Source organism: Scleropages formosus, chromosome 7 (genome assembly GCF_900964775.1).
Source record: "Scleropages formosus chromosome 7, fSclFor1.1, whole genome shotgun sequence".
NCBI classification, from domain to species: domain Eukaryota; kingdom Metazoa; phylum Chordata; class Actinopteri; order Osteoglossiformes; family Osteoglossidae; genus Scleropages; species Scleropages formosus.
The window spans coordinates 20,686,713-20,703,326 of record NC_041812.1 but is presented as its reverse complement, the minus strand read 5'-3'; the positions used below and the strand labels follow the sequence as shown (position 1 = coordinate 20,703,326).

The 16,614-nt window shown below is 49.2% G+C and overlaps 1 protein-coding gene across 5 annotated transcripts in view; it reads right to left on the bottom strand.

Moving 5' to 3' along the window:
• Positions 1-2,945: 2,945 nt before the first annotated feature.
• Positions 2,946-16,614, bottom strand: part of LOC108926311 (protein MTSS 2-like) — a 56,597-nt gene continuing 42,928 nt past the window's right edge. The window contains exons 5-15 of one of the 5 annotated variants that reach the window (XM_018738924.2): positions 15,982-16,073; positions 15,810-15,884; positions 14,544-14,552; positions 13,358-13,515; positions 12,855-12,962; positions 11,831-11,928; positions 8,270-8,489; positions 7,684-7,758; positions 5,815-5,991; positions 4,481-4,646; positions 2,946-3,825 (exon numbers count right to left, since the gene is read on the bottom strand). In XM_018738924.2, the coding sequence (XP_018594440.2) occupies positions 3,029-3,825; positions 4,481-4,646; positions 5,815-5,991; positions 7,684-7,758; positions 8,270-8,489; positions 11,831-11,928; positions 12,855-12,962; positions 13,358-13,515; positions 14,544-14,552; positions 15,810-15,884; positions 15,982-16,073 (1,975 nt within the window). In that variant the 3' untranslated portion in view covers positions 2,946-3,028. Of the gene's footprint in view, positions 3,826-4,480; positions 4,647-5,814; positions 5,992-6,426; positions 6,577-7,683; positions 7,759-8,269; positions 8,490-11,830; positions 11,929-12,854; positions 12,963-13,357; positions 13,516-14,543; positions 14,553-15,809; positions 15,885-15,981; positions 16,074-16,614 lie in introns of all 5 variants that reach the window. The other 4 variants (XM_018738926.2, XM_029253332.1, XM_018738925.2 and 1 more) reach the window with 4 other exon arrangements.

Below are 16,614 nucleotides of genomic sequence, written 5' to 3'. Positions count from 1 at the left end.
GCGAGGCCGCCGACTTCCTACTTGTGTTTGAGCGACTCGAACGGCTTTGAAGGAGAGCGACGGGAAGTGGACGGCGTGCGGGCCGAGCGCGCGTCCCGTGCCGTCGGCCACGGCGGAAAACCAATTACCGCCGAAGTTCCCCGGTTGGCGTCGGTGAGGTGTAATCGGAGGGTTCCTCCAGCTAACGACACGCCACCCGCAGTCGATCGAGGCGAGAGGGCGGGCGGCCGCACCGACCGAGGACTCCAGGAACGAGCTGCTCGGTCGGCTCTTAATTAGTCCCGCCTCCCGACAGAGGCCATCGCGGTAAACACTTGGCACATGAGACGGCGCGTAAGGAACCCGGAGAGCAACGGTGACCGGCGTGTCCTGAATTCGGACCTCTGTGTGTCCCTGCGTGTGCGTGTGTGCGCGTGTGCGTCTGAGCTTAGAGGCACAACTGTGAGCAACGCTGAGATGTGGTCCCCAGGGATAGAAAACCCACATCGGAAAAAAAAGAAAAATAAATACATTTTAAAAAGAATATTGAGATTTCCTCCCTTTTTGAACTCTGTGGGTTTTCTCCGGCTGCTCCGTACTTAAAAACAACCAAAAGAGTTTTTCTGTCCAAAGGAAATGTAAGAAGGAACCAAAAGGGGAGAAAACAAGCTTACAGCCTACATGTAATCCCACATTAACATTGATCCAAACGGCGTGTATTTTCTTTTCACTAAATTTCACTCTATGCTTCTTCTTCGAGCCAAAAATACTTTTTCATATTGCTCTTGTTGCCCCCATATACTCGACCTTTGCCCTTTCTTCTTCCAAGTACATCTATACAATATTAGTGTCAAAGTCACACTCATTTTTTGATAGTTAGTTTTATGCTCTGGATTTTATGTACAATAATATAACCTGTGCTTCAGTGTAATTCTACAAACACCTTCTGGCCGCTCGACCGGAGTCACCGTCACCGCTTTGCCAAGCTGCCCCCCAACCAGGATGCACTAAAACACACACACACACACACACACACAAACACACACGCACTTCCCAGCCTCCGCTCTTTGACAGCATCCTCCAGCAGTGCGGCTCCGTTCGGCTCGGTAACATGTTCCCGTGACGTGCTCCGCTTCCCTGCTAATCATGTTAGTGCGTAGAGAAGGGCTGCGGAGGCACAGTGCCACGTGTCGTAAACAAACGCGTGTGATGGAGAGAGGTGCCTCTGAAACACCGTGATCGTTATAGGTAATGGTGTGTGTGTGTGTGTGTGTGTGTGTGTGTGTGTGTGTGTGGTGGGGAGCTACCACTCACTGAAGCAGAGTTCCTCCTGAAACAGCCCTGTTTCTAACAGACTGTGAAAAAGACCACCAACCATCTCCACATCATCACCCTAAACCATCTTAATGTGCTCAACTGTACTGGTATGTGGTGATGGTCCCTGTCCCATCCTCTGCCGTCCCCAGCCTGTCCTTCCGCACTGTACGGAACATCTGTCGTTTCCCCCCTCATTTTTCCCATCATACTTTAAAATCCTGGTAGACGCCAGAATAAATAAATCCACATTATAATAAAGCACAACTTTAATTCATCCATTTCACCAACACTTCACCTAACTGAAAGTGTTGGACTGTCTCAGCAGGGACCCGTTTGACAGGTCTACATCTGCGAGTGTGGTAAACAGCGTAAATCCAGTGTATTTCTGCCCATGGCACATCTGCGTATCCCTCGGCAGCTCTACTGTCAAGAACGCACTAAAGGCTCTCTTCCTGTCCAGGGCAGCCATTCCTGCAGCCATCCTGGCCTCGCTACACCCCCAGCAAAGCCTACTCAAACACAACACGGTGGACTTCAAGGTGCCAGAAAGGCACAACGGTCCGCGCCGTCGCCTGGGTTCGGCTCAACCTCCCATCCCCTCACCACGAATAAGACCTGCCCGTTTCTCGTCTCCCTGCAACCCCAGGCCCCGCGTCCCTCTCTGCTACACTTCCCCTTTCCTCCGTCTGTCTCGCATCGCTACCTCACCCACTCTGCACAGCATGGGTGTCTCAACTCAGCGGCCCAAACGCAGCGCACAGCAAAGCCTTACTGCCACCTGCTGGAAGCTCTGGGAATACACACGTTCCCAGTCAAATTTAGACCTTCACTTATTTCTTTAGCGGACACTTTCTCCGAAGCCACTTACAATGACTTACCCCTTTATGGAGCAGGGTAATTTTTATTATGTCCATTAAGGGTAAGTACCTTACTCAAGGGTACTACAGTAGGAGATGGGATATGAAGCTGTGTCCTTTTTGAGTCCAAAGGCAGCAGCTGTAACCAGTACACCGCCTGTTGCCCCAGTGTATAAGCCTAAAATACTGAGAGGGGACCAAAAGACTGACGCAGCACATGGGACAGCAACGTGCAGATGTTTGGATCGACCCTACTGACTGGAGCCCCCTTAAAGAAACTTTTTATTGAAATTATCATTCAAAATGCAAAAACTTAAGCTGGTATGAGAAAGGGTAACATTCACTAAGGGCCCAGCAGCCCTAGAGCCTGTGCGAGACCACCAGCTGACCTGCAGCAGGGCCTCACCATGACACATCAAACAGTTCACCAGAGGAGCCTGACAGACACACGCACGCACGCACGCACGCACGGGCACACCCAATGGGGTGGGAGTCTTAATCGCAGCTCAAAATCCACAGTGTGATGTCAGGGTCACTCTCCATCATCGGGTCACCTGCTGACTACAGCGGTCGGGTGGCACGGGGGGAGGGGTAGTGGGGTGGCGGAGGGCAGCTTTGCAAGAAATCCAAACAATATTCCAGAGCAACTCGGGACCTCTCAGTAGCCAAAGTATCCGGCGGTGTTAATAAGAAAACATGCGTCCATACACACTACATTTACAGCGGCCAGAGCCTCACACTTATTACTTCTTAATTATTATTCTTTTAATTATGTATTCTTTTTTAATCTTATTTTCACGTAACATGTAATTAATTCTCTACAGAGTCAATGGCATCGAGCACCTCGGTGCTGGCCGATCCGCACTAGAAGGTTGTCACAAAATCCTGGGCGCCGACCTGTCGTTGGAGATGGTCTTGCGCAGGCGCACACCACGTCGGATAGACACGAGCATGTCCTCACCCTCTACGGGATGGGGGTCCTGTGCGGGTGCCGGTCCAGGGGGAGGCTCATCGGGCTGTGACGGGAATGGGAACTGGCCCTCTCCTAGGGCGTGGGCGCTGGCCACCAGCTCGCCAATCTTCTCCACCAGGCTGTGGCGGTTGGCGGCCAGCAGTTGGTCCTCCTCGGTAGAGGTGGCACCAGCGGACTGCTGGGCGTATACGCTCATCTCGAGCCCGGCGCCGGAACCCCATGCCGTGTTCGGCAAGCTCAGCCGCTTGGGCGAGGCCTTGGCGTACTCCAGCGGAACGGCCAAGGCATCATCTCCGTAGAAGACGCACTCCTCGCTGCCTACCCGTGCTGGTGGGCCGGTGTAGCCGGGGGAGTCGGGCACCGTGGGCGTTTTCACAGGTACGATGGGAGGCCTGATGGGGATGGGACCTGCATTGGAGAGGGTGCGCCGCACCCCAGGCTTGGTGGAAGGGGTGCGGCGAATAGTGGCTGTCCCAGGTGTCCCTAAGCCCCCACCTCCCCCGCCTCCACCGGGTGGCCCGCCTTGGGCTCCCATCCCACTCGGCAGCCCCGCAGTGCTGGCAGGCCTCTTGGTCTGGATCATGCGCCGGTAGTTCTGGGCAATGTTGCTGTGACGCGGAATGGTGGAGGACTTGTCAAAGTCGGCCTGTGCCTCTCCCTCGGCGTCCCCGTTAACAGAGTAGCACTCGTAGTCGGACACTGCGGAAAAACAGAAAAAAGAAAAAAAATCACGTTCATTTGTTTCCTTTTCCATTATCAATGACTGCTTGCGCAGTGCAGGGTGATGGCGGTCCAGAGTCTATCCTAGAAACAGGGCATGAGGTGAGGTACACACTGGACAGGATTTCGGTCTATCAGAGGGCAATCGCACAATCGTCCACTCAAAAATTCACTGTGGGGAATTCAGTCACCAATTCGTCTGAAACCCATGTCTTTGGACCGTGGAAAGAAAGCAGAGCATCTGGATGAAAGCCACATGAACAGAGGGAGAACATGGAAACTCCACACAGACTGAGGCAGGTTCAGACTTAAACTCACCTTGGAACCCACCTGCCGTTCCAACATGCCACCCTCTGTTTTGATCATTTTAATATTTATTAAAGCTAATGACAAAGTGTACAATTCAGGTCCCTTTTTGGTGATTCCAGCCTCCTATCATTTTATAGACATACTGGCAAACGTGCATTTGACTGTACTTAGACAAAAATGAACAAAAGAGCAAAATGCAAACAGACTGATTGCTCCTTTAAGATGAAATGCTGAACAACTGGACCAGTGCAGCCGTTTCTCTTTGTATCCATGTGACGTCCCATTGCGGTTAAGGTACGACGAGCAGACAGGTGGGCAGGGCTACCTTGGGAAGGGATGGTGTCCTCAGAGCAGGAGGGCGTGGTGGTCTGGGTGCTGTAGCCGCTGGAGTACTGCAGTGAGTCGCGGCTGCTGGCCTGCTGCTCCATACTCAGGCCGCGGGTCAGCACCATAGCCAGGTCGCTGGCAGCCGGCGACACTTCCTCCCCGTGCTGCGGTGCGTGACCAACGGGGGTTAGATTAGCCTGTGGCTCAACTCAACACGACACAATGAAGTGAATCAAGTTGACCGCGGACACCGTACTGCACAGACTCGTACGCGACACTTGTCCTTTCACGTTCGCTTTCAAATGTTCATTTATCGTGAAAAGCCTGTCCAGTGGAGGGTCTTGGTGGTTCAGAGTTTATCCTGGCAGCACAGGGAATGAGGCAGAGTAACCCTGGATGGGATGGCAGTCCATCATCAAAAAAAAATCCAAACAGTATACAGTGGTCCTCAGCTTGCAACGGGGTTCTGTTCTGACGAGCTTATCAAAAGGCATTACTCATTGTCATTGTTTTGTGCAGTATTTCTATTGTTTTTGTTCATAGCCTGTAGAGAAGCATTCAAGAAGAATTTCATGATACTTGTACATGGTACTTGTACCCATGACAATAAACTTGAAACCTGAAAAGTGGCAAACCACCTGCAATATATGCTGTATTACCTGAACCATGAGGATACATAATTTAGCATTCATGAATGCCACACTGTATAACAGGGCTTTGTTATAGTTTTTCATTAATTTCATACCTTATTCATGTTAAAATAATCCAAATATGGAATAATGACAATACAAAAAGAGTGCAGTATGGCGGGGCAGGTTTGGCCGGTGCCTGCTGTGTGGTGGGTCTGGGGTTCGAGTCGTGCTTGGGGTGCTTTGCGACGGACTGGCGTCCCGTCCCGGGTGTGTCCTTGCGCCCTGTGTTGCCGGGTGAGGTTCCGGCTCGCCACGACCCCGCTTCAAACAAGCGGTTGACGACATTAGTTGGTTAATTAGTTGGAGTGCAGTATTATAAATGTTTTTAAGATGCACTATTACTTTCACTTTCATTTCTAAATGTGTTTTCTTTTCCCATTTCATCTCTGCACCACCAGAAGACTCACGTTTTCTTTTGCTTCACAGCAATTTTAAATAAGAGGTGACTTGAATGAAATCGAAACAAAACATACAATAAAGAAATGGACTTTTTTGTAAATAAAACACAACCGCTGATAGACAGTGACTTAAGAAATACTGTGCCTTGCTATGAAGTCCGAATCATAAATCAAAGACTACGTGTAATTATGTAACAGAGTAACATGGAACACGTTTCAAACCTCAGCGCTGTACGTCTTACCTTGGCAGCTATTGTGGCCGGAGACATTCTGGGCCTTTGGGAGTCCTCCGAGTGCGTCCCAGCATAGCCTTGAACACCAGATGAGGTTTCTGGTTCCCGGAGGCGCTCCAGAGGCTCCTTCCTGCGCTGCAGCGTATTGACCGCAGGCTGGTCGTAAGGACCTGGTTTGGACCAGTCCTGGAGAGGCAGCCAGAGTTACTGAGCGGCAGCAATACTTGCCCAGAGAGGACTCATCTGTATCCGGCCATCTGATGGCTGTTCAAGTCAGCTGGATGTTTTCGAAGACTCGTATGTCTTTAGATTAGTCCCGAACTGGTCCAATTTGGGAAAACTTTGAATTCTTTAGGCCTCGGAACTCAAATCACTTTTACCTTCAGCCTGCTCAGTTTAGCAAATCTCTTTTTGAAATGAGACGGATCTGGGTTGGAAGGACTCTCGGCAGACAGAGCAACAGAGAAGGAATGCAAATGAGGGAACCAAGCGATGATGTCATGAGTGAGTTAAGAGATGACCAGAAATTAAAGTTAAAAAAGCGTTAATTAATGGATGCAACTGAAACACAAACTTAAAAAAAAAAAAAAAGACAACAGAAATGTGCCGATGGAAACAAACCTTCCAGCAAGGAACCTTTGATGTGGGAGAGGAATTGCTGGATCCAAGGGAGCGGTTATAGGGTGGGGACGCAGGAAGTATGACAGAGAAGGGCCTGATGGAGCCAGTGTGAGAGAGAGCAGGGCGGAAGGTAGCGAAGGACAAGCCAAACTGCGGAATGAAAGACAACATCGTCAGCATGCGCAGGTGGCGAGAGACCACAGGAAAGCGAGTGGCTGGAGGTTTGACAAATTTAAAAAGAAAAAAAAAAACACCCAAACCTCTTGAGCGGGGCATGGAGATCAGCAGCGCTTCACAGTGATAGAATCAATGGCAAGACTCATCACTCGTTTGCTCACACGACACCTCCGTGGCTGTACAGCGCTCGGTGCGCTTCGTACAACCGCACTTACGTATTCAGTGACTTCTGCACAGGCTCCCAGCGTTTCCTCCTAAATATTGTCATCACTTTCAACGCCCAAATTCATTTATATTCTGTAAATACGATCTAATAAGACCCCAGAACCCATTTGAACTCATGTGGATATGGGCCGTAAGGATTTGAGAAATGCGCTCTGTGCACTTGTGCGGAATAATGCAAAGGAACCACTCAGCTCTTAAGGGTAACAGCTGAGCGTCCGATGCTTTCCACCAAACACTTATCTTCCTCAAAAAATGACCCCTGGATCATAATTTTGCCATGCGTTTACCTGCGTTTCATTTCGCAAGCCACTCTGTGTTCCCTCTGCACACAGAACTGCCAGTTTAACAGCTGCAAAGAAAGAGCCGGGCTGTGGTGGAGCCTCATTAATGGGGGCAGCAATGCTTGCAGGTGAAACGTAGGAAAGTAACTCTGTGTTGCGTACGTGCGTGCGTGCGTGCGAAAGAGAGAGAGAAAGAATGGTGACAGGACACAGACAGGAGAGCACGTTAGTGTGGCTGTATATGTGAGAAAAACGCTGTGAACAACTTAAAGTGGGAATGGCTGGTTGTTTGCACTGAGATGCGAGTAGAAAATGTGTGTGTGTGTGTGTGCGCGCTATAGCGTTTGTATGTCTCCGTTTGTGGCCTTCAGAGAAGTACTTTAGGGAACAGATGAAGGGCTTAAGGCCATGTCATGAACTGTGTTCCAGGAAGCAGAGAAAGAACGTATAAGAGCGTAATTGCGCAATTATGTGGAATGTTCTCCGCGGAGTCGTACGAGAGGTTCGCACGTCACAGCAGCTGAGTGTGTGTGTGTGTCTGCGTGTGTATCCAGAAGAGGCAGGGTACACTAACCGAGGTGGGCGAGCTGCACTCGCTGACCGACTGGCAGGTCTCCGAGGCTTCTGAGGAGGCGGAGCTGGAGGACTTCTGCGAGGGGGTGGAGCCCACAGCGAGAGAGAGAGAGAAAAGCACTCAGGGCTCATTTACACACCCGGTAAGCGGTATGCACATCATATTACATTTATTCATTTATCTAATGCTTTTTTCCACAGCAAATGTTAAAGTACATAGTTATTTACCCATTTATAGAGCTGGATAAATTTACTGGAGCAATTGTAGGGTAAGAGCCTTGCTCAAGAGCACTACAGCTGGGAATTAAACCTGCAACCTGTGGGTGCAAAGGCAATACCTCTAACCACTACACTACCAGCTGCCCCTAAATGCAAACGTGAAAAAGCTGCAGTGAAACATGAGAGAAACTGGGGCACCCCCCCCCGCCGCCCGCTGCTGCTTCCTACCGCATAATTCCCTTTCACCACAATGAGCTTCTAAATATAGATGTAAAGCATAGTAAAGCGACGGCCCCCACAAACAATACAGAGCCTGCGAATGGGCAGCAGTGGTGTTTGTTGCTTGGCAGGAGGCACTGCGGGCATACCTGGCTGGTGAGATCCGAGGGCATGGGAGAAGGCGGTTTCGAGTAGATGTTGGCGTCCTGTGATATGAAGCCCGAGTCATGGGAGGAAACACTGCTGAGGCGCTGGGCGCCCCCCAGTGGTGGCTGGGCCAGGCTGCGGTAGCGATAGGACGAACTGGGTGAGTGAGGCTGAGAGCCGCTGGAGGAGCGAGAAGCACTACTGTGGGCGCTGTTTACACTGCTGCAGGAGGGTGGGGCAGGGTGGGGCAGGGGTGTGCGGGCGAGAGCCAGCGAGTGTAGCCGGGAGGAGGGCGTGGTAACGGGAGGGCGGACACAGGTGCGGTAGGGGAAAGAGTTATGAAGTTGTGAAGGATTCGGTTTTATGATGCAGAAGAGAAAGAGTACAGCGCATCAGTGGGGTTAAAAGAGAGCGAGCAGCGTAGTAAAGAGGGGAAGAGAGGGGAAGAGAGGCGCAGAGAGGCACAGGAGAGGAGGGAGTGGAAAAGAGTGGTCCGAGAGGGTGAGCAGCAGGGTTCGAGAGTGCAGGAGTAAGGGGGTGGGGGTGGGTGTCAGATAAACCCAAGGACAAGCAAAAGAGGGAGAGGATGCAGCGTATGGGAGGCGAGGATGTGGAAACCAAGAGGGAAACGAGGGACACACAAGGTTGACCCATAGGGGTATGTGAAGGGTCAGGGGGAGGAGAGCACACAGAAGAGACAAAGTTAGGAGATGGTGAGACAGGGAGCAGACACAGAGTTAGACACCACGGACTGGTCACTGCAGCACTCAACAGCAGCACACACTCCGCCCCCAAACTAGCGGCCGTGTAACCCGACAGTGACATCGTCACTTCAGGGGACAGCACGGACCAATCGGAATTCTTGACTCTCCATACTGAAACTGTTAAATCTCTAGTTCACTTCTAACGTACACATATACTGTAAATACTTAATATCACTGTTGATATCTCATATCGTTAATCCTATGAGATACTTCACATCTATGGAAGACCATAAGAAATGATGGGATCTGGCCACAGAGGACCGATGTGCAAAGAGCACCATTCAAGATACCACAACAGATGACAGGCATTACAATGACACGTGGATTTGAAGAGTGTGAATAACACACTTCTCCGGTTTCTAATTAATAAGTGAACGCACCCTTCCTTTTCACAAAAACAATAAAAAAGTAATTATAAAAGAGGTAAAAGAAGGAAACAGTCCTCTTGTGATCATTAAGGACACACGTAGCACACCATTCAAAGGTTAACAACGTAAGACAAACATTTCCAGAAAAGTTGGGACACTTTCTAAAAATGCAACAAAAACAAAAAAACTGCAATCTGTTCATTCACTTGAATCTTTATTTAACAGACGAAAGGACAAAGAAGAGATTTACAGTGTTTTCACTGCTGAACTTAATTCTATTTGTTAAATATAAACAAATTTAGAAATTGATTCCTGCAACACACTCGAAAAAAGTTGGGACAGAGGCATGTTTACCCCTGGTCGCGTCACCTTTTCTTTTAATTACCCTATGTAATCGTTTGGGAACTGAAGAAATCAATTGTTGCGGTTTTGCAAGTGGAATTTTTGCCCATTCTTGCTGTATGCAAGACTTGAGCTGCTCAACAGTCCGTGGTCGCCGTTGTCTGATTCTCCTCTTCATGATGCGCCATACCTTTTCAATAGGAGACAGATCTGGACTGCAGACAGGCCAGTCAAGCCCACGCACTCTGTGCCTCCGAAGCCACGCTGTCGTAACTCGTGCAGAATGAGGCCTGGCATTGTCCTGCTTAAATAGACATGGAGTTCCTGGGAAAAGACGTCGTCTTGACAGCAGCGTATGTCTCTCCAAAATTCCAACATAAGCCTCCGCATCAATGGTATCTTCACATATATGCAGATCACCCACGCCGTGGGCACTGATGCACCCCCATGCCATCACAGAGGCTGGTTTTTGCACTTTTCGTTGGTAACAGTCTGGATGGTCTTTCTCATCTTTGGCACGTAGAATCAGATGTCCGTTTTTCCCAAAAACAAGCCGAAACGTAGACTCGTCTGACCACAGAACACGTTTCCACTGTCTTTCCGTCCATCTCGGATGACTTCGGTCTCAGAGAACTCGGTGGCGTTCGTGCGCAAAATTACTAAATGGCTTCCTCTCTGCATAATACAATTTCAAGTTGCATTTCTTGATGCAGCGGCGGACTGCGCTGAATGACAATGATTTTTCAAAGTACTCCCGAGGCCATGTGGCTATGTCCATCACGGTAGCACGATGGTTTCTCAAACAATAACCGCCTGAGTTCTCGACGGTCATGCGCATTCGGCAGCGGTTTCCACCCTTGGCCTTTACGCACCGAGATCTTCCCTGACTCCTTGAATCTTTTCACGATATTATGAACTGTAGATGGTGAAAGACCCAAATTCTTTGCAATCTTGCGCTGAGAAACACCGTCTTTGAACCGACTGACAATTCTCTCACGACGTTTGGCACAAAGTGGTGAACCACAATCCATCTTTTCTTGCGAAGTCTAAGCCTTTGGTGGATGCTCCTTTTATACTCAATCTTGATAACCTTACTTGTTACCGGTTAAACTGCTAACTGTGGAACCTTCCAGAACAGTGTTTCTTGTAACCTTTTCGTCTTGTTTTGCCTGTCCCAACTTTTTTTGAGTGTGTTGCAGGCGTCACATTCTGTTGTATTTTATATTTACAAAATACAATTAATTAGCTTTGTCAGTGAAAACACTGAAAATGTTTTCTCTGTAGGGGTGCAGTGGCGCAGTGGGTTGGACCACAGTCCTGCTCTTCGGTGGGTCTGGGGTTCGAGTCCCGCTTGGGGTGCCTTGCGATGGATTGGCGTCCCATCCTGGTTGTGTCCCCTCCCCCTCCTGTGTTGCCGGGTAGGCTCCGGTTCCCCGTGACCCCGTATGGGACAAGCGGTTCTGAAAGTGTGTGTTTTCTCTGTACTTTTATCAGTTAAATAAAAGCTGATGTGATTGAACAAATTATAGTTTTTAGTTTTTGTTGCATTTTTAGAAAGTGTCCCAAGTTTTCTGGAAGTGGGGTTTGTATATATACAGTGTGCTTTAAGAAAACACTTAGACCCCTGAACAACTGTTTCATTTTACTAAATCATAAAAGGTACTCTGAGATTTTGCTTTCTGATTATTTTATTTAAAAACAATGAAACTCAAATTTAATTAATGATTTAAGTTGGAAAATATTTAATTTTTTTGAAAACTTACATATGCTGTTTGCATTATATAACTGATTTACTGATTTCAAATGATTTACTCAATGATAATCGAGCTACTTTCAATGAGTTACCCTTTTATACAGCTGGGTAATTTTTACTGCAGCAAAAATGAGTCATCTGCAGAAGATTACTACTTGGAAGAGGCACCTTTTGGGGCAATAACAGCTGGAAGTGTTTTGAGGCAAGTGTGTACCAGCTTTGCACGCTGTTCTGCCAAGTAGAATTTCTCCTTGTGGCGTATGCACACAGGTTCAATGCGACTGGACCCGTTTCAGTGGTGCACCCCCGGACCCACGATTCCACGATCTCTCTCACCTGCACATGCTGCTCTTCCTGGAGCCAGAGCTGCTGGGAGAGGAAGGTGGGGTCTGGTAGGACCAGCTGTAGTCGGAGCCCTTCAGGTCCTTGATCACCTGGAAACGGGGCAAACAATCAGACTGCTAAGGCTCTGTCCACGGCTGTCACTCGTGCAAAGAATGCGCTTACGCATAGAATGTCCATGAATAAATTGGTATGACTGCTGCATTATTTACTACACACACCTTTCCTCATATAAAGGGTGCAGTACAATGAAAAAACACTACAAGAGCTTGTAAAAAATATGAAATTTATTGTTATTGCTCTTATTATTCTATACAGCATCATTACTGGGGATGTGGAACCTTTACACATACAACATGCATTTTATTCACTGCCTTCTATGCCTCTCCTTCCACAAAACACACAAATGCACCGTTTCTTTCATAACAAAGCTCACTACTGTATATATTTCCTGTGACACAATCTCATCCAATCCCATCAACTACGGTAACCCTAAGTCACAATGAAAATAGCAGATTGAATTCTAACTTTTAGAAAAACTGTAAATGCAATTATTAATTCCTTAAATCATACAAGCAGCTTTTATAACAAGAATACCCTTACACTATAGTTAATAAAATGCTTGTCTTGTGGTTTACGAGTCGAAGACCAGAGGTGACACTGAAAAAAAAATCATAGTGCAGTTCTAGTAATTTTGGATACGAGACAGAGTTCAGTTTACTTACAAACATTATATGTTTATGCTATTACTGTCATGTATAAAAATACCTCTTATTTTTGTGAATTATTAATTTTAGGTGGCATTTTTCATCTGCAAAAGTATTATTTTTGTCCTGTAAGAACAAAGTTAACTGCAACCCTAAAAACACATATGGCACGCGTGACGACTTCAGGGAACATGAAGCCGGTTATATGAGGGATGGGTGTGTTTCCACCAGTACGGTCTAGCTGTGCGGGTTTAGACACAACACTCATTTCAATACATACTCCCGCGGCTAGCTGGGCGACGACCATTTACCTGCTCGCTGGCCGGGGGCAGTTTATGAGGGTCGGTGGTCAGCACGATCAAGTCATCGATAATGCCCTGCAGGTGTGTGATCTCCCCCAGCATGGCGATCTCGCCGTTCTGGAAGACAGACCCCAGAGGCACACTTGGATGGGCTGCGTCCTCCTTGTGAGGACCCCGTTGTTGGGACAGGGACCGAGCAAACCCCCCCACCACCCATCCACCTCATGATTCTCCATCTTCACCTGAATAACCACAGGAAATCCTCATTACTCCTGCCTCCTGCTGTCCTCCCTCCAGATCTCATCTACCCCTACCCCCTTCAGTGGCTGCATCTTCTGTCCCCCACGAGCCCCTGTGTATCACCACTAACGCCACCTGCTGGTCGCTCTGACCTGACTTTCAGCTCTTTCTCTTTGACTCCAGCTCTCCCACTTTGTTCTCCACCTCTCCAGCCTGTTTTCTCTCTCACCTTCAGGCATTACCCTCTCATGGCCCCCTCCCTCCTCTCTTACCACCACGGGCTGCAGAAAGCTGATGAAGGTGCAGAAACGTCCCCTCTCCTCCACCAGGGCCCGACGCACTGCTTGCTTCTCCATCTCCTCCATCAGCAGGCACATATCAGTCACATCCTGTATGGCACTATCCAGCTGGGGCTGCAGGTCCCCTCGACCTGCGGAGCCACCGGGAAGGAAGGGCGGGGCCAGGGGGCAGGGCCAGGGATACAGGGGACAGGAGACAGAGAGGATGGGGCAGGACAGAGAGCAAACAGGGCATCGAGCAGGAGGAGCGGTGGGTGATGGAAGCCGAGGACATAGGACAGCGGCGGGATCACACGCAGGAGAGGGACAGCGGAAGGTGCAAGGAGAAAAAGCATGACAGAAGGGAGGAGGACAAAGAGAGAAGTGATTAGACCCTAACGGGAAGTCTGGACCGCTAGCTGCCGACCACGAACCACAAACACGAGCTGAACAGACAAACAGACCGATCCTCGAAATACGAAAAAAAAACAGCGATGCAGTGAGTGACGGGGGCTGTTAATTGCATTCCCAACGAGTGCAAATGTACTGTTAGTGTGAGATGAGTGCAAGGATGTCCTGGGACAGACAGGCATGTCATCACCAGCAAGCAAGGGTGTGGGATGTCACCGACCAGCAGGCAGGGCACAGGAGAAAGGTTGTATGGGGTATGATGGGAACTCAAGGTGACAGGAGACATAGACCAGGATGCAGCAGACGGTAACCCAGGCTGAAGAAGACTACTGTAACAGACCACTGGAGCTTCACCCACACTGAAAGTCACTCATTAGTCTGCACACTACTCTTGAACAGCAGTATCAAAACACACCAGAGATTATTATATCTAGGCTTTGCTAATTAATAAACAATACAGTATCCAGATACTCCACTTGGGAGTTTATCAGTCACAGCGGTCGCTGGTGCCTGCTGAAGTAGTGCTTTATCAGAGCCCCAGTGTCTGAATCGACTACATGATAGGGTAGGAACCCGGTGCCAATAAAGTGCAGTCACTTTTGCACCAATTCAGACTTTGACATCTTCATGGGCCATATGAGCAGAGCGCCCTGTGTGCCACTGACATTGGACTGGTGGTGAGACATACGACGACGGAGAAGAAACGAGGTAAAATACACAAAATAAGCCTTGCAATGCAGAACCAAGAGAGAAGATGAGTCATACTTACCTGTGAGCTCTACAGAGAGAGATTGAGCCAAAAAGAGAAACAGAGAATGGAAGATGAAGGAGAACGGAAGAAAAAAAAAGGCAGGGGGCGTTGTTGGGGTTGGGGGGCGTTGGGGGGCGTTGGGGGCAGGGTCAAAGGAGAAGAGAGAGCACAGACAGCAGCTCAGTGTTAGGGTTAGTACACGGAAGCCGCTGCAGTTCGGTTCACGACCAAACGCCACGCAACTGTTAGTGCAAACCATCGACCAAAACCACATGGAACCGGACGAGACTGAGAGGCAAACATAAAACCAACCCTGAGGAGTGTAAGTAATTTGGATGCGGGGTCCCAGGGCAGGAAAGAAACTTTTTTTTTTAAAAATTTTTCAAAAACAATGATGACATAAGGGTATAAGTGCAGGCAATGTAGAAATAGATTCTCAGAGAAGACAGCGTCCGCAAACACTGAGCACCTGGTTCAACGATCACATATGACCATTTCTGTCTCTCTCTCTCTCTCTAATCCATACACACACGTACACATAGAACTATATTATAATCAATATATTCACTATGTTCAATATAATGAGTGACGTCAAAAATACATTGATTTGGTACAACGGGATGCAGTACTTGCTTATTCTTTATTCCCATTATTACCGAGACAACCGCATCGGCACTTCAGAGAATTTTAAACACCCAGCAAACATTCTCTGAAATAAGAAATAAGACGTAGCAAAAAGAGAATACAACGGAAACAGTGAATACAATGTTGCCCACAAACCATGCTGTACAGACGCTGACCACGAGAGGGAGATGTTGAATCGCCGCATTTCAGTTTCCTGCCATGTTGGATCGTACCTCCGCGCTCGTCCCCTGCGGCCTTCCTGCGCCTGCCCTCAGACTGGCAGCGAGCCCCTTCCCGGCATTTGGCGCTAATGTAACGCTAAGCCCGAACTGACTGGGCGCGAGCTATCGCTCACATGCGTCAAAGAGGTATTTAAGGATCCTGAGAAATTAGTCCTGACGTTTGACCCGCTGCTCTGCGCTCCCGGCTCCTACTAAGCACACTGTCTGGCTCAGAACTTGCATGACTGGTGCTGCCACAGAGAAGCTGCCATTTCCAAGGCTCCCGAACGTGTTCTGTGACAGCGGAGCTATTAAAAGGACATCATTACTAATTCAGGGCCAAAACGTTCCTGAGCGGAGCCACCATCTCACGCGATCGTCCCACAGCTCCTCGGCGGGGCGGTGGCGCGATGGCGTGACACGGAACACGCGGGCCTACCTTTCCTGGCCTTCTTCTGCAGCTTCAGCGTGTCGGATGACTTCTTCTTGATCTCGTGCCGGGACCGCTTGTACTCTGCACGAGAGGGTGAGAGCAGACAGCTGAGTCGGAGCCCGGAGAGGGCGCGAGATCTGGGGCGGGGCCGAGGGCGAGCGGGTCAGCCGTCGCCTACCCTTGGCGTGGTCTTTGTCCAGTTGGTTGGCCGTCTTCTTCCACTCCTCGATGCGGTCCTGAAGGGGCGTGATCAGGCTCTCCATCAGCGCGCTACGGGCGAAAGGCACAAAGACACGTCCGGAGCTTTCCTCACGCTGTGAAGCCGGGGCAGCAGGTGGCGCGGTGGTTAGAGCTACACTCTTGAAAGATTCAGGCTCATATCCCAACTCCTGCCGTGGTGCATTTGATCAAGGTCCTTACCCTGAATTACTCCAGTAAAAATAACCCAGCTGTTTAAATGGCTAAATCATTGCAAGTGGTTTAAATGGGTTAGTCGCTTTGGAGCAGAGCATCAAATAAATAAGGGAGGCAGAGGGACGGGCCTTAGAGTCCTGTGACCACGATAGCTGCAACGGGGTGGGGCAGCACTGACCCTCCTGACCACAGGTTACGCTCCCGCGCCACAACATAACACTGTGAAAGGACTGCTCTTATTTCAGCCGGCCGTTCGCTGGGAATCACTTGACAGCGTGCAAACTTCTTCTGCGGGTCAAACGCACTTCCGTTTACGTTTGTGAGCTGTGCATCGCTTTGGAGTGTCCGTTAAACTAATGAACACATACGTAACGTATTACGGTTTTAACGAAAACCT